This window comes from Natrix helvetica (genome assembly GCF_964273705.1).
Source record: "Natrix helvetica genome assembly, chromosome: Z".
NCBI classification, from domain to species: Eukaryota; Metazoa; Chordata; class Lepidosauria; order Squamata; family Natricidae; genus Natrix; species Natrix helvetica.
In genome coordinates this window covers 123,822,416-123,844,821 of record NC_138554.1, presented here as the reverse complement: position 1 = coordinate 123,844,821, position 22,406 = coordinate 123,822,416, and the positions used below count along the sequence as shown (strand labels likewise).

Here is a 22,406-nt window from a genome sequence, read left to right as displayed (position 1 = left end):
GATCTAACACCCTTGGAGATGGTTAAGATCCCTCCTTATTTGAGTTGTGCTTTAAAAAAAAATCAGATTGAAAAAAAAAAGAAACAGCAAAATGGCATGCTGCCAAGTAAAGCAAAGCTCTGATTTTCAGCATCATCTGCTTATAAAAATGTCCCAAGGTTCCTAATGGGATTTATAAACTTTCCTATAAAGTACACCTGTTACTTTGAGGATATGGATAGTAGGGTCAAAAAAGTCAAGATGGCAGCCATAATTGTGTAATGGAAACCCTTCCCTTATTTACATGCTTTGCAATACCCAGAAAAAGGAGCACATTTTTGATCAAAGAGCCACGCGCATTGTTTTTTGAACAGCCATGGGAAGCCTGTACAAGAATAGCCTGTAGGGAAGTGGTTTTTTTTTGGGGGGGGGAGAAATGCTCTTCTGTGAAAAAAAAAATTAGAGTGGTAAACAAATGTTTTAAAACATTCTGCTAGAGGGTTCCAAAGTTTCTTTTTCAAAGGACAGCAGTACTTTCTTGTTTTTTTTTTCCTTGAAAGACATTTAGCATGTTTTTGAAGCTGAGTACATGCATAGAAGGCGTGTGTGTGAGCAAAGCACATGCGCAGGAGGCTGGGCGCATGCACAAAATGGTGGTAACGAAACGTGAAACCTACCGCTGGTCCTGAAGGTGCTTTTTGCAAAAGGCAAGTGGAGTTTCTTGTTTTTTTCCAGAAGAGGAACTGGATTTCGCTTCTCATCCGAAAGGTTTCTTCGGTTCTTCAGAACTGAACAATTCTTCAGGACTGGAGAAGCTTCTTGGATGAGAAGCTAAATGTCTTTCAAGGAAAAAACAAGAAAGTCCAGTTGCCTTTTGCAAAAAGCACCTTCAGAACCAGCGGTGAGTTTCACATTTTGTTACCACCAGTTCATCCCGTGCGCGCCTGCCCACTTTGGGAATGCACCCAGCCTTCCATGCATGCACTTTGCTCACACATGTGCCTTCCATGCATGCGCTCGGCTTAAAAAACATGCCAAAATAGGACGGCATAGAGCCAGGGCAGGTGGGCGGGGGCGGGCCCACCTGCGATTCCCGTTAGCGGTTCTGGTGAACTGGTCCAAACCAGCTGAATACTACCTCTGCCAGGACTACCATGACCTGGATGGCTGAGAATTTCCATAGGCATTCTGATTAAGGGATGATATTCTGGTGTAGATTAGGGATTGTAACTGTTTCTGTGGGAGAACAACACAACTAATTCCAAAGTTGCTCCAACTACTAAAAGGTCGACTACTCCCTCCCCCAATAAAGGTTCAAAACTTCTACTGTCAGTTTTGCAGAGAAATTAAGCTCTTTCATCAGGGCTTGTTTATTAGATTTTTTTATTATGCCTTCATCCTTTTATAAGGAATTCAAGACAGAGAACATAACTTGACTTCCGGTTCCGGTGGCTACGGCGACGGGCAAGTCCTTTGCCCGCTCCCGCTCTCCCGGTGGGCTTCCCCCGCTTCTGGGGGGGCACAGGACGCCCCGGAGAGGCGTCCTGCCGAAGGAGCGGCTCGCGGAGGGCCCTGGCATCGGCGGCGGCTGGTGGGGGCTTCTCCGCTTTGCTCCAGGCACCGGGGAGCAATTTCGGAGGGCGCGCCAGCGTCTCGCTTCATGCCGATCGGACAACGCAGAATTGAAGGAAGCAGCGGCGGTATGGTGAGGTGCTTCCTTTCTCCATTCCCCTTCTTCTGAATTGATGGACTTTTCAGCAACTTTAAAAGTTTAACTTTCGGATTTTTGCTGGAGGTGCGGCTAGAGGGAGGGGGATTTCCTCCCCCCTTGGACAAGCGGCTTGAGAAAATTTTGCTTTCGCCCCCAGGGGAAGGAGGAGGGGGGAGAGCCAACTAATGATGCCTCACCCCTGTAAAAGTGACTTTCATTGGATTTAGCCCCAGAATTTATGGATGACCTGAGAACTTTTCTGAACTTTTAAAACTTTCTTATGCCTCTGAGCCCAAAGCTGGCAGGGCAAGATGGCACACTTCCGTTGTCTTTATGAACTATGAAACCTGACTCCACCTTTAAAACTCAGGCTTCCGGTCTTTGTCTCCGTGTCACCCAGAAGAATCTCTTGTGGATTGCTATTTCCTGAACCCTCTGGAGAGAAAATTTTTGTCTATTGCTAGACTGATTAAAGAAATTCCCATCTGCTTGGATCTTCTGCCTCCTGGACTCATCTGCCTGCTCTACTTCTCCAGCTGTCCAGTCTCTACATTGACTGATCTCTCTGTTTTACAAACTATGTCTCCAAAAAGACCACCACCTGGAAAACCTGGCTTTGCCACCTCTGCACCGACATCTGCAACATCCAGTCCTGCCACACAGTCAAAGATTACAGAATTGATGCAACCTAAGAGTACAGAGATGGATTTGCAACAAATGCTTCAGCAACTCATACAGGGCCAGGAAGAAATTAAGAAACAATTAAAGGAAATGAAGGAAGAAATTAAACAGAATCAAGTCCAAATTTATAAGAACTCACAGAGACTGGACCTTGTGGAGGGTGGGGTGGCGGAGGCGAGGGGGGGGTGGAGGCTCTGCAGAAGGGTAACAAAGAACTTGATATCCAACAAATGAAAACAGAGTTTGAGAGAATGTCCTTTTATCTTAGATTTCAAAATGTCATAGAAGCAGATGGGGAAAATATAAGGGACATTATGACTAATATTTTAGCTGAATATATACACAAAGATAAACAACAGATGGAATGGGAGATAGATCTGACCTATAGAGTGAATTCAGCATATGCAAGAACACACAATGTACCCAGGGAGGTCCATATTAAATTCCTTAGGAAAAGCACAAGAGACATAATTCTGGGTGTACAAAGGGGGCAAGCATTGACATATCACAACAGGGAGATAACCATCTTGAAGCAGATCCCAAAAAAAATTAGGGAGAAAAGGAAAAATTATTCGCAATTGGCGAATAAATTATACCAGAAAGGGGTGTGGTTTAGATGGTTGATGCCTGAAGGGATGCTGATGTTCTGGGAAGAGACAAGAATTAGAATCAATACACCCATAGAGGCTCAGGCCTTTATGGAAAAAAACAAAGCAAACCTAGAAAAAACAGAAGACTCTTCAACAGTTACACAGGACACGGGAGGGGCCGGAGCTCTGCCAGCGGGGGGAGTAGGGGCAACACCAAGAAAGCTCAGATCACAAAAATGAATAAGAAAATCACATTGTTATAAACAGACCGAAAGTAATAATGAAATTATATCTAGACTATATATCATAATATATAAGCTGATTGAAATTTTTTTTTTACTAGAATTAATATGCTGATTTTATATGATCATGTATTAATGTTTTATACTTAGATATATCTTATGAGTTTGGAGGGAGGGGGCGTCTGCCACACTTGCAACTGCCAAAATTTGTACACCATTCCACCTACCCTTTTCCTTATAAATGTTTTAAAAAACCAATAAAATTTTTTTGGGAAAAAAAAAAAAGACAGAGAACATAACTTACAATCTTGACTTACAATCATTCTTTGTACAAACTTTCAAGGGTTAAAATAGTATTGGAAAAAAATGACTTGCAGTTGTTTGTCATACTCAGAGTTGAAGCATCCCCATAGTCACATGATCAAAATTTGGATCCTGGCCAACTGGCACATATTTATGATAGCTGCAGTGTCCCAGGGTCACCTTTTGCAACCTTCTGACAAGCAAAGTCATTGGAAAAGATAAATTCACTTAACAACCATCTTACTAGCTTAACTGTAGTGATTCACTTAATGACTGTCACAATAAAGGTTGTAAAATGGAGCAAAACCAATTTAACAATAGAAATTTTGGGCTCGATTGTGGTTGTGAGTTGAGACTACCAGTACCTACTACTCCATCCTCTTCCTATTTTCTCCACAATCACAACTCTGTTAGGTAGCATAACCTGGCTACCTCTTCTGCAAAGTGATGCTCTTCATAGAACATAGGATCATAGGGCGGGAAAGGTTCTCAAAGGTCTTCAACCTTCCAATCAAGGCATCCCATCATGCTTATTCCAAAGACTCAACTCACTCAAGAAAATGGTATAATCTTTAAACACTCTTATTTAGGGAATAAAAGCCCACATCAGGGCTTCCCTGGCATAAAGAGGATTTCAATCCCATTTTAACTTGTTCAGGTTAAGAGCCTTGTATCTTCACTAATACTGCTAAGCTAGATGCACTTAGTTCAGAGCAAGCACCAGTACCCTGGACCCGTGCCCCTGTTGTGTATTTTATGCTCTACAATTGATTAATGTTTACTAAATCACAATGTTTACTTTGTTTAGATGGCAGATTTATTCAGGATTAATCCTGGACCATCCATTTACTCCAGTTTTGCAGGAGAGATTAGTCATATAAGCTAGGTTTGCCCAATATTCCAGGCCTATGATGGCGAACCTATAGTACGCGTGCCACAAGTGGCATGCAGCTCCCTCTTTGTGGGTATGCAAGCCATCATCCTAGTTCAGCTCTGCCGCACGTGTGCATGCCTCCCACCGGCCAGCTGGTCTTTAGGTCTCTGCTGCGCATGTGGGAGGGGGCATGTGCGGGGCACCACACGAACAAGTGCAGCTGCGTGTGCATGCATAGGGGGCTGGTGGGCACGTGGTGCCTATGCAAGGGGCATGTACATGCATGGGGGTGTGGGCTGCATGCCCAGGGCGCACATTGAATTTTGGGAGTTTGGGCGTATGTGCTTTGGGCACTCAGTTGGAAACGGTTAGCCATCACTGCCCTAGGCTGAAATCTGGATAGATGGATGGCCAGGAATGCCTAATTTGATGCCAAAATTTATATGGTCAAGCAAGATAGTTGTTAAGTGAGTTTTGTCCCATTTTATGATCACTGCTGTTCAGCAAATCACTGCAGTTGTTAAATCAGTAACATGGTTCAGTGAATCTGTCTATGGAGATTCTTAGTCACAGTTGTCCCAAAAATGTTTTTCAAAAGGCAAGTGGACTTTTTGTTCTTCTTTGAAGACGTTTTGCTTCTCATACAAGCTTCTTCAGCTGTGCCTGGATGGTAGAAAATGGAAGGATTTATATTCCTGCAGACAGCTGGACATTTGAATTCTTTTAGAGTGTCTCAAGGTCACCTGGAGGCTTATCTGTGTCATCAGGGTCACCTGAGTGGTGCAAATTTGGTGTGGGCCCTTCCTCCTTGGAATTGCTGAAAGGATTGTGCTGTAGGTTAGAGATTCAGTGAATCTGGCTTCTCCACTGACTTTGCTTGTCAGGTCGCAAAAGGTGATGATCCTGTGTCACTTGCAACCATCGTAGATACATGCCAGTTGCCAAGCATCTGAATTTTTGCTTATGTGACCATGGAATGCTGCAATGGTCATTAAGTGTGAAAAATGGTCATGCATCATTCTTTTTTTCAGTGACCTGTAACTTCAGGTGGTCACTAAGTAAACAGTTGTAAACTGGGGACTACCTGGTGCTTGGAAAATTCGTGTGCCCTGAAAATGTAGCCTAACCTTGTTGGGACTTTTTCCCTTTAAGTTAAGATGGCATGGAATTGTCGTGGCCTTTAAAGCTGCTTGCAAGACTTATGTTTGAGGGGACGGGGTAAAACTTTGTAGCAAAGCAAGCAACCCACCGAAACGGGATTAACTTTATGGAGCTGCTAGCTAGGGAAAAGAAAAAAATCCTTAAGAAGAGTGAAAAATTTCCCCCCGCTCCCTGAGTTAATTGATTTTACAACGAAAGGGCTCTTTAATCGGGCTCCCAGGTAGTGGGCGTGGGGGGGAAACGAGGCAATAAAAGCAATACCCGGCACAGCCTTGGCGGGGAGACAATCCGCCCCTTTTCTGCAACATGAGCGAGGCGAAGGGAGTGAGAGCCGCCGCCTGGCTGCGCTCAGGAGAGACGCCGAACAGGTGGCCACAGGCAGTTGCGGGCGCGCCAGGAAGGCAGCAGACGAGCAGCGAGCAGGCGTGCGTAGCGCTGTCGGCGCCCTCCCCCTCCCGGCCCGCAGCATGTGAACCCGTCGTCCAGTCCTCCGGAATAGCGGCACGATTCTGCCTCCTTGGTTGCCGCAGGGTGAGGCGCCCGCCCTCGGGCCGGGCTCCCTCTTGGCGCTGGTGGCCCAGGAAGAGCAAACGGCCCCTCAAAGCTCGATCTCCCGTGGCCGGCAAAAGCAGACTCGGGTGGAGAGAGTCGCTCGGTCGCTTCTCTTGGAGGGCCGTGTCTGGAGAAAGGCTCGGAAGAAAGAAGATGAAAGTCACCGTTTGCTTCGGCAGGACCCGGGTGGTCGTGCCCTGCGGGGACGGGAACATGAAAGTTTTGAGTCTGATCGAACAAGCCCTCACCAGGTACAGGAAGGCAATCGCCAAGGTGAGTTGGGAACGCTCCCCGGGGACGCGGCGGAGACACCCGCTGTCGGAGGGAGGGGGCGAGCGCCTGGTTGAGGAGCGATGGGCTAGAGAGAGGCGAAGAAGGCGCAGCCGGAGGAGGAGGAGGAGGGAGGGAGGGAGGGAGTAAACGAGGGCGCCTGGGATCAATATGGCGCTTCCTGGAAGGGGGAGGGAGGCAGGCAGGAGAGGAAAAGTGGTGGCTGAAGGGGCTTGAGGCTGATCGCTTGGCGGGCGCGAGTAGAGGGACCGCCGAGGGACTCTCCTCTCCTCCCTCGCCCCACGGATCTTTTGGGCGCGTTTGTGGGACGCGCGAGTCAGAGGTGAAAAAGCTCCCTGAGGAGCGGGGAAAAGAGAGTTGGGAGAGCTGCGGCCGCTTCCTCGCTTCCCTCCCTTTCACCTCGGTAAACTTTCCGGCGCCGCCGCCGAGCTCCTGTAGCTTTCAGCCGGCTGGGAAGCCAGCCGAGAGCGCGGGCGAGGAAACCCGCAGCTCTCCGCCAGGGGTTGGTTGCGTAGCTCCATCCGCTTTGTGGAGCGAGCCGAGATTTGTTTCAGAGACCCGGCGGAGAGAGATACACAGTTGCGAAGGGTCGCGGGTGACGTCTGGGGCCTCAACTCTTTGTTGTTTAGGTGCTGGGGAAACCCGCAAGTGCCCTGCCAGCAGGCCTGTAGCTTTCCTCCTCCTCCCGCTGACTTGCCTCTCCACTCGTCCCCGAAGCTTTGGGGAGCCTCTCGTGCCTTTTTCTTCCCGGCCAGATCACGGGTGGGATTTAGCTCTTCGTCGGTCTCCTCGCAGTGAACGTTGGGAACTGTACGGTGCTCAACTGCATCGGGACCAAAGACGATCATAGCTTTGCACAACATGCGACCGCGGTCGTAACACGCACACACTTTTAGCCTGTTCTTTTCCCCCACTCCGTTCCCGGTGTGCAAGTCTCTTCTTCGGGTGGTAATTCCTGCACTATTTCAAATCCAGCCCCAGGCTTTCTAAGTCAGTCCAGGCCCAAAGTGGGGGGAAAAGGTGGTGGGTGGTGGTGGTGGTGAAGCTGGAAAACAAGCATTAAACAATCATGGAGTCCACATGCTTTTTAGGGAAAACCGTGTTTGGTGGAGGTTTCTTTGTGTTTGAAGAAATGCTGTGCTGCCACCTCATTTTAGTTAAACATAAACAAGAGCAACACATGAGTTGGACAACTATTTCTAAAGAGGAGGGGATTATTGGAGAAAAAAAACCCTTTGCTTTGGTTATAGTGTAGGCCAAGTTTAACAGATGAATGATATTTTTTTCTGCATTTTTAGAAAAGCAGCCAATGTGCAATATACTATTCGTCTCTTTTGAGAGGGGAGGGGCAAATGGTAAGGCACTCTGGAGATGTGGCTCTCATTTACATGGTTATCTCCTGGAAACAAGCAACCAGTGAATGGGCTGTTCCTTTAAGTGTTAGAAGTGTAGGAGCAGTTTGTCTAGGACAGTTGCTCTTAATCATACAATCTAACTTGCCTTTCTGGCTTGTAGAAGCTTGTTTCGATGTTTATTAATTTTTGCAGTTCTGATACCAAGGATGTGTTGAGAAAGAAAGAAAGAAAGCAACATTGATGAAATCCTGTAACTTTCCTTGGGCTGATTATATACGCCTGCAAATTTTCCAGGTCTTTCCATGTTGCTGTAAAAGTGGAGGATGGTTTTAGGGTAGCTGTAGAAAACGCACAATGGCACGAAATATTTGGAGTTAATGTGCTCCTTTCTGCCTCTGAGTGGAAAGTTCTACTCTGAAAGTATAAATGTATTTTTTTGTTTTGTTTTGTTACCATGTTCCTTGCCCAAATTCATGAACTTTAGTGCAGAGATAGTGAAGTAGAATAAAAAGTTTGTGGACAAAGTCAAAAGGCTGGGGGAATGGCTACTGAAGAAAATGAAATGTGACCCTTGAACCTGGAAAACCAAGTGTAAATAGTTATCAGAGGTATGTGCTAGTGTACTGAATCATCACACAAAGTTCAATAATCATAATCTTGTTATGAAAAGGAAAATTGATCTCCAAGAAAAGATAGGCTTGGAGGACCTGCTGACAGAAACGGCAGGCTGCTGCTTGTTGACGCACAAGAGGGAATTCTGCTCTTCACTATACAAAATTATGAAAAGCAGTGTATGTTTTCATCCAATGAGAGACACACAAATGACTTTCTATTCTAAAATAGGCAAATTAATCCTGCACCAATGTGTCATAAAAGCATCAAAATTACAATTCCAAAATTCTGACAGACAATTCTGACAGCATGATAATGAATTCTTGGAGTTGCAATCCCCCCACCATATTGGGAGAAGGCCAGATTGGGAAACAAAGTTAAATTGAGAGTTGATTAATGACCTGATTTAGGCATCTCACTGGACCATGTTTTAATGGTGGTTTGTTATATAAAGTCAAAGTTGACTGGGTTTGGACAGCAAATAAAACATGGATTATAAAACTGAAGCAGCTGAGTTCATACTGGTTGCTAGATTATAATCCAACAAACTGTATTTAGGGTTAGTTTGGTCCAGCATATGTTTACTAATCTGTTCCTTTAGGCCTTCCATGGTGCACTCATGACCACTCTTAAATTAGTTCATGCACTTTGCTTCTGTGATCCTTTTCTATTTCCTTCCACTTTCCCTTGCATTACAGACTTCTCCACATAGTTACATATTTGCATAATGTATCTAAAGTATGATAATTTGACTTTTGTCATTTGTGTCTTTGGTGCAATGTTTTTCAAACTTGGCAGCTTTAAGATATGTGGACTTTTCCATACCTGGCTGGGGAGTTCTGGGATTTGAAGTCCACACATCTTAAAGTTGCCAAGTTTGAGAAACACTACTCTAGCGATAATAACACACATTTTAAAAAGGTTATAGTAAGAGGTGTGTTGCTGCCAGTTCTGAGGCTCCGCCTACCTGCCCAGCAATGGTGGATTTCAAAATTTTTTAGAACCTTTTCTGTAGGTGTGGCCTGCTTTGTGGGAATATCTTGCCAGCCATGTGACCGGGTGGCAGTGGCTTGCCAGCCATGTGACCAGGTGGGAGTGGCTTGCTGGCCATGTGACCAGGTGGGAGTGGCTTGCCAGCCATGTGACTGGGCAGGCGTGGCCAACTTGTAAAATGTGATGAAACTCACTTAACAACGCTCTTGCTTAGCAACCAAAATGTTGGCTCAGGAACTCTGCCATTGAAGCGTGCAAGTCTTAAAGCTGTCAAGTTACAAGACTCTTGCACCCCTAACCCTTTAGAAAAAAAACCCAGGGGTGTTCAAACTTGACAGCTTTAAGACTTGCGGACTTCAACTCCCAGAATTCCTCCTCTCGCTCTTCATCTTGCTGATGTGCGGACGGGCGGGGGGGAGGAAGCTGGAACCAGTTCTAAATGGCACTGTAGATTTGTGGAACCTCTTCTATAGAAGAGGTTAGAACTGGCAGGAACCCACCCCTGCTGCCCAGACACTCATGCACATGCACGCATGCCCAAACCAGTAGCAAAAAAATAGGCAACCCACCTCTGGGTATAATACATACACATTTTATTGTTGCAACCTTATATTTAAGTTAAACTAGAGAACAATCATTGAATGTTCCTATTGACTTGATGTCTTAATAAGACAAGTGTCCCTTAAATTTAAGCCTTTACTTTTGAATTTCTGTATGTGCCAAATGTATTTAATACGTGGGCATTCTCAAATAATATCTAGATATAGTCCAGATTTGCAGAAGGTTCTGTATTACAGTTTTTATATATTTAAACTTGGATATTTTGAAAGAAATATCTCTGAATATTAGTATTTTCCTTGAGTGAGAAGTCTGTGCATCGTACCGCTAGAAGCATCAATTGCTGAGTTTTAAAACATTTCCTCAAATGGATACTTTGTCTTCTAAAATATTGTATGCTCCCATCATTATGAAATGTTACTTTTATTATTATCTCTACTCCTCATCTCTTCTCTTAAATCTGGTTAAAACATACTATTCCAGGCAGGAAAATAGGAAACTTGGTGCACAGTACATTTAACCTGATTCAGAAACAATGTTTTGGTTTTCTGGCTGGTAAAATTTGGCATATACTTGTACTTGAATAATAAACTTTTGAACTGTTCCTGGGGTGTTTCAGGTATAAACTAGAGGAAGTTTATTCAAAATGTTTGGATTAATTTTCAACGGTGTCATAAAGAATAACGTGCAGTAATAAGTTTGCATTTTAAATAATTGTTAGCGTCTAATATGGTGCATGAATTTTGTCTTAATTGTTAAAGGGACAGCCATAGCACACTATGTGAATACAAACCCCAAGTCAGATCTGAGGTTCATGAAACCTAGCATTGTGCATTATGACTACAGCATTCCAATATTTCAAGCAGCTTTTCCAACTTTATCTGGATATTCTGGGAGTTTTATTTGGGATCCCCCACAGAGGAGAATTTATCTTCCATTGCATTATGACTTTTTGCTTTAGATTAAATTGTAAAAAGCGTTGAATGCTGATGTTTAAAAATAATTATCTATTTCAATCATACATATTTATAAATACATGCCCTTACATGCATTTGTGTGTTTATAAACACACACATCATATTTTAAAATACCACGTAACAAAACAGATATGTTTAAGATTTCAGCTGCTGAACCTCAGAACCTGGTTCAAAAGTCATTATGGAGTATTGCAGATAAAACTAATTGCAAATGTAATGTTTTTATCATAAGCAATTTAAATCTACAGGTAAAGCTTGATTTACAACTGGTAAGCTATAAGTCTACAACTAGCAGCTGTTTGAAGTTATGACGAACCTACCTAGGGATACTTTCAGTCTGTATTCAAAGTTCTAATGGTTGCTATACTCTGGATGGATGACAACCGACTCAAGCTCAACCCCTCCAAGACGGAGTGGCTGTGGGTTCCGGCCCCTCGGTTCAACCAGTTAATTCCATCTCTGGCCATCGGGGGCGTACAACTTGCCCCCGTGGAGCGGGCGCGCAATTTGGGCGTCCTCCTGGATGCCCGGCTGTCCATGGATGACCATGTGACAGCCGTGGCAGGGGGGGCGTTCCACCAGGTTCGCCTGGTGCGCCAATTGCGCCCCCTATTGGACCGGGACGCCTTACGCACAGTCACTCATGCGCTGGTGACGTCTCGCCTGGACTACTGTAATGCTGTCTACATGGGGCTTCCCTTGAAGTGCACTCGGAGACTACAGTTGGTCCAGAATGCGGCTGCGCGGGTAATTATGGGGAGTACAAGGTACTCCCATGTGACACCTCTCCTGCGCGAGCTGCACTGGCTTCCTGTGGTCTATCGGGTGCGTTTCAAGGTCCTGATAACGATCTTTAAAGCGCTCCATGGCTCAGGACCTAGTTACTTGCGGGATCGTATTCTGCCCCATACATCCCTGCGACCCATCCGCTCGCACAGAGAGGGACTTCTCCAGGTGCCGTCCACCAGACAGTGCTGAGGGGCGGCGCCTAGGAGCAGAGCCTTCTCTGTGGCGGGCCCAGCCCTGTGGAATGACCTCCCTCCGGATATTAGGACTACCTCTGACCTCCGCTCTTTCCGTGTAAAGCTCAAGACCCACCTATTCCAAGTAGCTGGCCTGGCTCAACCATAATTTCATATCGCTCCTGATGGGTTTTTAATTTTGTAATTTTATTTAAGGGATTTTAAATTGTGATTTTAATTGTTTCCACTCATCTGTCTACCTCCTCCACGTACACGTATACGTCTTTGTTTTTGTGTATGTTTGTCCATATTTGTATTTTATATGTTTTTTTTTATTGTACGCCGCCCCGAGTCCTTCGGGAGAGGGTGCGGCTAACAAATAAAATTTTATTATTATTATTATTATTATTATTATTATTATTATTATTATTATTATTATTATTATTATTATTGTCCCTTCAGTCATGTGACTGCACTTCAAATTCTTGGCAATTGGGTTGCACTTGGGACACTGTTGGAATATCCCATGGTCATGTGACAATATTTTATGATGGTTTTGTTGAAACCTAGCATTAACTTCTGGTTTTCCCAAAATTCAGTCCATCGTGAACCATGGGTTCATTTAATGACCATGGCATTCGCTTTACAGTTGCCATTTCTGCATAATGACCTCCATAGAAAAGGTCATAAGATTGGGTTGATCATGTGACCAGCCTGTTATATGGATGTCAAGACTTATGTCCTAATGGACAGGTTCCATAACCAATGCTTGTATAGGGATTTAGTTCCCATTAGAAATCTTTATGACTATATGTGTTTGCAACCTGAGATTTACACATTTACTTGAGAAGAAAGCCTTGTGGTCTATAGCAGCTTATTTTGGGAACTGATTTATATGTAAAACAACACAGAGCTCAACACTAATATAACACACATCTCAATTGTAGGATCAGGTTTGTCTCAGAAATGTATTGAATTACTGTTCTATTTTTCCTTCCGATATAATTATGTGAATGCAGGCTGTCAGAGGAATATTTTTTCAAATTAAGAAGCAGAGCTGTATTCTCAAGAGCTGATAATGCTTTTGTAGGAAGCAGTGCTCCAAAAAATTAAACCTAGTATCATGCAAATTACATCTTTTGTTATGGTTAGAAGGAACCTTTTATGATAGGAAAATGAAACGTTAATTACATGGCAGGAGACAGAACTTGCTGTAAACAAGAAGACTTAACACAATCAGGTAGGTTAAATATACTTTTTTTTTGCTTTGTTTTATAATCAAGAACAGATTGAATCATTTTTCATCCCTCTTTTCCACATTTTTAATTGTGGACTCAGATATACACCAATTTTTAAAAAAAGACTGAATGCAGGATGGATGGTAAGACTAAGGCTTCCTATATTATATGTATGTATGACATGGATGGAGCTTATGTCCAAGCAAATTTGTCACTGAGGCTTAGACATAAATGCCTTTTGGAATCATAGATATTTTGGATATGTATCTGTGTGCCTTTGTGTGTGTTTGTGTATATGATCAAGCTTTAGGAATGACAGAATGCTTCAAAAATAATCACAAATTATAGTTTATACAAATCTATAAACCCCAAATACTGATGTCACTTGAGGATATTCCATTCTCAGTTGTATAAAGGTAAAGGTTCCCCTCGCACATATGTGCTAGTCGTTCGCGACTCTAGCGGGTGGTACTCAGGGATTCGAACCGCCGACCTTTCTGATTGACAACCTCAATGTCTTAGCCACTGAGCCCTTTGTTTTTCAAATTGCCAAGAATTTGAAGTGCAGTCACATGACTGAAGGGCAGATGTAGCAACCATCAGAACTTTGAAACCAGATTGCAAGTTATCCCTAGGTTTTGTCATAACTTCAAACAGCTGCTAGTTGTAGACTCATTGTATACTAGTGTGTGTATCTTCCACTCAGGTGACCTGCCTGAACAAATCCCTGCTTGGCAAAGGTTTTAGAAGTGATTTGCTCGTGTCTTCTTCCTGAGAAGAGAGATTGGCCCAAGATGAATCTACAACTCGTGGCCTCTCAGTTTGTAGCCTGATGTCTTAAAAAATACACTAAACTGCCACTTTGTATGCTAGATGGAGCTTCAAACAGATAACTGGATATCACCACCTATAGTCAAACTACAATTAGCCTGAGAGAGTTTTGAAATCTGACTTTGGCACGCTTTCTTTTCATCCATTTAACTTATTAGTTGTCCTGCCAGGTTTTCAAGGTCTGCAAAGAACATTAGAGGCAATTCTTATCTTTTTGGAGAAGGTGAGAAAACAGCATGGAGGTTATTAAAATTCCTTCTTTCAGTGCTTCAACCTTCACCCTTTCAGTTTCTTCAGGCAATGCTTCTATTGCAGTGTTTCTCTCCCCCCCCCAATCATCACTTTAGTTTCTTATTCATAGTTCATATACATTTCTGCTATCTGGATGAGCTCAAATGTAGCTATATTTTCCCATGTAGCTCTTAATTAATACAAGAGCTGGTTTTTGTATTTAACAGGTTTTTTTTCTATTTAACAAATTAATGGTTTTTATACTTGATGTGTGCTAATTTTTAGATTCTGCTCTTGAAAGTGTTGCCTTTTGCTAAGAGTTAACATGAACAAAAGCAAATTAAAACTACCTTTATTTTCAAACAGCTGCTCAGTGAAATCTCTTATTACATCACCTTAAGTTGCTTTTGTTTGGGAAGGCAGAATTTTGGTTTGGGCCAAGATACACAGCTTTCTACAATATCTGCCAGCAAGTTTGGTATATTGTCCTTCACAGCATAAAAAGCATGTAAATTCCATCCTTGTTGATTCACAGCCCAGCTTAGTTTCTTGTATAACTGGTTTTTGGTTCTGTGGGAATTATACCTGTTTAAATTATTTTGAACAGCATTAATTTAACAGCATAAAGGATGGAATTGTGCGGTTGTCAGTACATGTTCAACATTTGACTAAAACGATTCTTTGGTGATAAAGATGCTAAAATAGCTTCTTATGATAGGAACGGAAGATTTACATAGTTCAGGTTTCACCATTCGGTTACGATGGTGCTGAACAAGGAGGATTATGACTGGTCCTTGGAGTTTTGGCTGTTGCAGAGTTCCCACAGTGACATGTCTGGGATCCAGGTGTTTGGGTGCCCATCTCAGAATTATGACATCACAACCAGCTGTGGTTATGTGCTCACCATTTTCTGGCTTCCCCACTGACTTTGCTTGTGGCAAACTGGCAGGGAAGGTCACAAATAGCTTCCATAAGTTGCTTCTGCTGGGTTTTCTTCCAAGCTGCCCCATTTTGCAGTTTGAAATCCCTTGGGTTTCTGTTGCACCCCCTGGCCTGCTTGTGTTCTGTAATGTCCACCAGCATTCACTATCTACGACACTCTTGCATCAGCCCGCTTGGTATGATTCAAGCCATATGAAATTTTTTCTTCTCGACCTGCATGGTCTCTGGATGACATTGGCAACTGGGACTGCTATGATTGTTGCTAAGTGATGGGGGTCATATGATGCTATGGTTGATGATTGCATCACTTAGTGATGGAAATTCCAGTCCCATTTGCAGTCATAACCTGAGGACTATTTGTAATCCTTTCAATGCCACTTAGACCATTTGAAAACAGGCTGCTTTGGGGGAAAGACTTAACAAATTGGAGATGAGATGTGTTCTGTCCCTTGGCCCAAATCTTCACGACTTAGCTGAAGTCTGCCATTTCCTTTTTTTCCTTAATTAAAATTAACCTCGTAATTTTTGTTCATCTTTATCTACTCTTGAATCCAAGGGAATAAAGCTATTCATATCTTCTCCAGAATTAGCTGAATGAATTAGCTAAATGTCAATTGAACACATTGAGTTTGAAACTCTGTTTTCTAGATTATCCTGTTTTACTCATATAGTGGACTTAAAAGCCATTGCTTTTTTCCATAAGAAGGTGGAAATCATTTGCATATTTCAGGTTGTTAGTATATTTTGACCAGTTTTGATTTCAGCTGTAATTTATATTCAAGGGTTTGGGGATGCTTTTTGAAGGAGAGAAGGATGCCCTTGAGTCAGTTTTGACTCCTGATAACTGCCTGGAGTTATCCCTGAAGTTTTCTTGGCAATATTTCAGAAGTAGTTTGCCTTTAGTCCCTTAGGACTTGAGAGGGAGGGATTGGCCAAGGTCACCCAGCTTGCTTGGTGCCTAAGGCAGGACTAGACTTAACCATTACTTCAAATTGCCTCCTTGTTCAAGTTTTACTGTTCTTAAAATTTTAATTAAACAGATGTGGGGCCAGTATATATCTTTGTTTTACTTCATTTTCTCTTGTGAGCTACTTTGTTTCTCTAAATATAATTATTATATTAGCTTTTTGTTTAGGATAAAAATTCCTCAAAAGAAGAATCAACTGTCTGGTATTTGTTAGCAACAGCATTAGACTTATATACTGGTCCACAGTGTTTTACAGCACTCTGAGCAGTTTACAGACTTAGCATATTGCCCCCAACAATCATTGTCTTCATTTTATCGACCTCAGAAGGATGGAAGGCTGAATCAGGATTGAACTCCTGGCAGTGGACAGAGTTAGCCTGCAATACTGTGTTATAATCTCTACCCTATGGCTCTAGTCTTAATATATTCCATATTCTGGCACAGTTTAACCCAAATCAGTGAAACAAAGGTAAATTTGCTCTGATACTCTTATTTGTTTCCCCATTATCCAACTTACCTTGGATACCTGCTATCTGATTGCAGGTCCTTCTGCCTTTTCTAAAATCTGCTGGTTCCTTTGACAATTTTGTCCTCTTTGTATAAGATCTTACATAAAACTTTGCATTGATTGAAATTGATTCGGTATTTGGTTCTCATATTGTCTTTATTTATTTATTAAATTTGTCAGGCAACTACGAGAAGTACTTGTGTCTCTTTTCTTAGGTTTCAATGTATATGTCAATCTTTTCCAATCTGTAAGTCACACAACTTGTATTGTATTTTGTTGATGTAGGAACAAAACAGAATAGCAGATTTTGAAGTGACTTTGGAGGTCTTCTAGTCTAACTCTTTGCTCACACAGGAAACCCTTCATTATACCAGATAAATGGCTGTTTCCAACTATGATTACCTAAGTCTTAATAGGATAGATGTTCTTGATGTTGCATTTTACACTTCTTGCAGTTCCAATAGAATTATTTAGTGTCTTTCACTATTATGTTTGTAATAGTTTACAAGCTATATATATGTCATTTAACTTCATGGCTCTTTCCAACTTTAGCATCTCATGTAATTTACAGCATGCTAACCAATTGCAAATAAATTCATTTTAATAGTTAGGCGTATTGGCTTATGTGTGTGATGATGGCATGGTGATCAGTTTCCAGATTGGCATTCAATTCTTTTGTTTAAATAGAACAAATATTTTACTATGCTATATTAAAGAAAAAGCACTCCATTACAATCCTAAGCATCATTATTTGAGAATATGCCTCAATAAACACTATTAACTCCCTAAAACTAAAAGTAAAGGTTCCCCTTGCACATATGTGTTCCCGACACTAGGGGGCAGTGCTCATGTCCGTTTCAAAGCCAAAGAGCCGGCGCTGTCCGAAGACGTTCCTGTTACATTCCCATCAAAGGTGTTTCCTATTTTTCTACTTGCATTTTTACATGCTTTTGAACTGCTAGATAGGCAGAAGCTGGGACAAGTAACAGGAGCTCACTCCATTACACGGCACTAGGGATTCAAACCGCTGAACTGCTGACCTTTCTGATTGACAAGCTCAGCGTCTTAGCCACTCAGCCACCAGATCCTTATCTCTAAGACTACAAATTTATATTTTATGTTGGGTGTCTGAAGAGATGTATTGGATCCATTTATTGCTGAGCAAGCCGGTTATGCTTGCATGTAGTTTCATTCACAAATCTTAATTTTATTTGGCAAAATGTTTTAACAGCTTTGGTTTTAAGGAGTAGCAGCTTCATTGGTTGTTTTTCCAATAATATGTTCCAGATGTATTGTGAGATAAAAGGAGATGTTTAAACAAAACCTTTGTAGTTTCTATCCTTCTCTAAATAGCCCATTGTTTACCCAAAAGTCTATAATTTTTCTTATTTAAAGGTGGTGCATTGCTTAGAATGGAATAGAGCTTATTTTAGCAAACACACTTGGTTTCATTCATATGAGTAGCAACCAAATGTAACCATTGACCCCTACATTCTAGCTAAAAGAAATGACATGGCTAAACCAACATTTGTTTGGTTTGTTCAATAAGACACAAGTGGTAAAAGTTCAAAAAACAACTTTTTTTTGGCCTGGGAAATTCTCTTCATTGCAGCCTGAGTTTCAGGAGGCATGTTTGATATTGAAAGATAAGTGGAAGGCTGCAGTTTTGGTTTACATGTTAGGTATGTGTTTTATAGCGAAACATGGTGGCTCAGTGGCTAAGAGGCTGAGTTTGTCGATCAGAAAGGTTGGCAGTTCTGCGGTTTAAATCCCTACTGCCGTGTAATGGAGTGAGCTCCTGTTACTTGTCCCAGCTTCTGCCAACCTAGCAGTTCAAAAGCATGTAAAAATGCAAGTAGAAAAATAGGGGCCACCTTTGGTGGGAAGGTAACAGCGTTCCGTGAGCCTTCGGCGTTGAGTCATGCTGGCCACATAACCACAGAGAACGTCTTTGGACAGCGCTGGCTCTTTGGCTTTGAAACGGAGATGAGCGATCCCTACATTCAGAACGGAGATGGGCGATCCCTACATTCAGAAACAACTACCACATATGTGCGAGGAAAATCTTTATCTTTACTTATATGTTTTATGTGGGTGCTTGAATTTTTAAAGAGACCTGGTAGTCTTAATACATACATTTTGCCTGCACTGAAAAATCACTGCCAAATTGCAGTCATATAGCCTAAAGTTTTTGTGAGATGTAAAATTGAGCTTACAAAGTCGTTCCACTAACCCTGGCATACAAATCAGTTTATTAACTGATAACATTGAAGAATCTGCAAGACAATTGAGTAGAGAGATGAAACAAATGTCAAATTTTTAGAAAATAAAATAGAAATAATAAACGGAAGAAATGCAAATAATCTCAAGATGAAAAAAGGATATGAATAATGGATTACTTTTAGGTTTACAAGAGAAAGAATCTTTAGTGAGACTAAGAATATGTATTGGACAACTTGGTGCAAATAGTAAGTAGATACTGTGCTGTTGAAGCCTTGCATTTTTTTTTCTTAGGCTGGGAAGAAGATATGGATGGAGAGTAGATTGTACAATAGATTTAATGTCAAGTCAAGAATTAACAATGCTAGAATGTTATGTAAGAGAAAGGAATACAAAATTGATAGGAGTAAGGGAAATATACATAGAAATGTTGCCAAGAGAATCTCAATCTTACACAGAAAAAGACCAGAATACAACAACAAGACCAGCATACATAGATACACACACACACACACACACACACACACACACACACACACCAAAATATGGATTTCGTGCTGAAAATATAACTCAATTAATGATCTTTGGACTTACCAATGGAAAAGCATTGGATATGGAAAGAAATGATCTATGTAATATAACTTGAAAACAGGGGAAGTGATATTAATTTGTAACTGCTGTAAATATAATTGAAAGTCACTTCCTTAAATATCTCATTCTTTTTCCTTTTTTCCTTTCTCTTCCGTTTCCTGCATTTTCTGTTCTTTCCTTATATTTTTCTTCCTTTTTTCCCTCTTAATCTTAGTTTGCATTATCTTTTATTATTGTTAAAATCTTTAATAAGATTTAAAAAAAACGGGTTACAAGATCAGCTTGTTAAACCAACACCAAACAAATCACAGTAAGTGAGATGTCAATATGTGTGAAGCCAATTTAGGGACTCTGAGAAAGCACAACAGAAGTGGTATTCAGCAGGTTCTGACCAGTTCTGGAGAACCGATAGTGAAAATTTTGAGTAATCCTGAGAACCGGTATATACCATCTCTGATTGGCACTGCACCCATGGGGAGGGAATGCAGATTTTACAGTATCCTTCCCCTACCATGCCCACCAAGCTACGCCCACCAAGCCAAGCCCCCAGAACTGGTAGTAAAAAAATTGAATCCCACAACTGAAGCACAGCATGCATGCATACATACACACACACACATACATATACACATACATACACACACACACACACACATACATACATACATGCATACGCAGAAACCTTACGCTTGTAATCTTAAAGAAGATCCTTTGAAAAATGGTCCAGATGTTTTCAAGGTAATAAACATAATCCAAGGGTCTAAATAATGTTTCTGAAAGAAGTAAAAGTTAGCAGAGTCTTTTTGCATGTCATTCTTAGCATCGCAAATGCAGTTGCATTCACTTGCTTACATACATAGGGCTGGAGAGTCTTAAAATATTACAAAAAAGCCATTTAATAACTTTAGCAGATTATAATAACTGAAAGCACTTAACAGGAGCCAAACAGATTTTTATAATATAAAGCCCCTCTACTTATGACCTCAGTTGAAACCAAACTTTCTGTTGCTAAGCGAAACATTAAGTGATTTTTGCCTATTTTATGAACTTCCTTGCCGTAGTTGTTAAGTGAATCACTGCACTTGTTAAATTAGTAACTGCATCTGTTAATTGAATCTGGCTTTGCTTCCCCATTGACTTTGCTTATTGGAAGGTCACAAAAACTGACCACATTATGACAGGACATTGCAGCTGTCAAAAATATGAGTCATTTTCCAAGAGTTTGACTTTTGATCATGTGACCATGAGGATACTATAACAGTCAGAAGTGTAAAAAATGGTCATAAGGCACTTTTTTCAGTACTGTTGTAATTTTCAATAGTCACTAACTGAACTGTTGTAAGTTGAGGACTAGTAAGTTCCAATTGATTGGCCTCATGATGGGTGCAAAAGAGAAGGTGGTTTTAAAACAACATTGATGTGATGAACAAATAAGTACTTTTTTGATAAAGGGAAAAAATATGCTAATAGAAATCTGCATTCTTTGCTAGTTCATTTTCTCCTTGTCATCTTCTTGGATCAGTGAGCTGAGAGATAAATAATAAAAGAGAATATTTGTTGAAGCTGAAGATTGAACAGTGGGGTCCTTAATGATCTCTAGGCTTTATTGTTTTCTTGCAGATGTTTCATTACCTATTTAAGTAACATAATCAGTGAACTATTGAGTAATGAAAGAAAACAACCAAGCTTATAGAGCATCAAGGATCCAGATAAATAAAGGTAAAGATAAACATATGTGCTAGTTGTTCCCGACTCTAGGGGGTGGTCCTCATTTCCGTTTCAAAGCTGAAGAGCCAGCCCTGTCCAAAGATGTCTCCATGGTCATGTGACTGGCATGACTAAATGCCGAAGATGCACAGAATGCTGCTACCTTCCACCAAAGGTGGTTCCTATTTTTCTACTTGCATTTTCTTTAATTTTGAACTGCTAGATTGGCAGAAGCTGGGAGAACTAATGGGAGCTCTGTTATGTGGCACTAGGGATTTGAACCAAACTGCTGACCTTTCTGATTGACAAGCTCAGTGTCTTAGCCATTGAGTCATCGTGTTCCTAAACAAAAATAATAAATCTGTAAACATTATTTGTCAGAAAACAATTGAATAAGAGACTTTATTCTCTCTCTCTCCCTCTCTTCCCCCCCTCTCATTTTTGTGTTGCCCATGTCACTATCAAGTCACTCTGATGATATATAATGTGTATGTGTATGTATGCATGCACATGTGCGCACTCATCCTCTTTATGACCTTGTAATCCCTTAATTTGGGCTAGAGTCAGAGATGACTGGATGGAGCTGAGTATTTACTGGCCAGTTGCCCTTCCTGATGCCTAAGCGGAGTTTGCAGCAGATTTTTTCCCCTGCACCCTAGGATAAAAATATCTGCTGCTACCCAGAATTGAACCCTTAACCATCCAAGTAGGACGTGAGAGTCTTCACCACTTGGCAATTTCATTCTCTCTCTCTGTGTAATCAGAGGTAATCTTCAGGTTACAAATGTAATGGAGTCTGCCAATTACATTTGTAACCTGAAGATTTGTTGGCGTGAATCACGTCAAACAAACGTGATAACTCCCTACTTTCGCTCATATTTTCGCTAATGCGTGGGTCTTTAGGTGTATGAGGTATGTCAGGGTGGGAAGGCGGAGGGGGGGGGGTAATGGAACAGGCCACCCGCTTCAGACCACCCAGGACCTCTCCTGATGCACTGAAATACCTCAGCCTCTTTCCCCTGGGGTCCCCACAATTGCCCCATCCTGCCATGCCAGCTTATTTTGTGAAGCTATCTCCTCTCCAGCCTCTCTGCCATGGGTTCTTTGCCAGCTTGCTGTGTAGAGCCAAAATCGTTTGCAAGTCATGATTTTGGGGTAGTGAAATTGTATTGCTTCAAGCCTCCCATTGGCTTGCAAATGCTTTTCATGCTGAGATTGGAAGCTTCTGGGGGCTGTGATCTCATACAAAATCATGGAGTTTTCAGTTTTGGTGAAAAAAGTGTTTGCAAGTCACTGAGACTTGAAGCAATGCGATTTTGCTGCCTCAAAA

The 22,406-nt window shown here is 41.7% G+C and overlaps 1 protein-coding gene across 12 annotated transcripts in view; it reads left to right on the top strand.

The window, feature by feature from the left end:
- Nucleotides 1–5,831: 5,831 nt before the first annotated feature.
- Nucleotides 5,832–22,406, top strand: part of PARD3 (par-3 family cell polarity regulator) — a 648,562-nt gene continuing 631,987 nt past the window's right edge. For all 12 annotated transcript variants that reach the window (XM_081971096.1, XM_081971094.1, XM_081971102.1 and 9 more), the window contains exon 1: nt 5,832–6,366. In XM_081971096.1, coding sequence (XP_081827222.1) covers nt 5,848–6,366 — 519 coding nt within the window. In that variant the 5' untranslated portion in view covers nt 5,832–5,847. The remainder of the gene's footprint in view (nt 6,367–22,406) is intronic.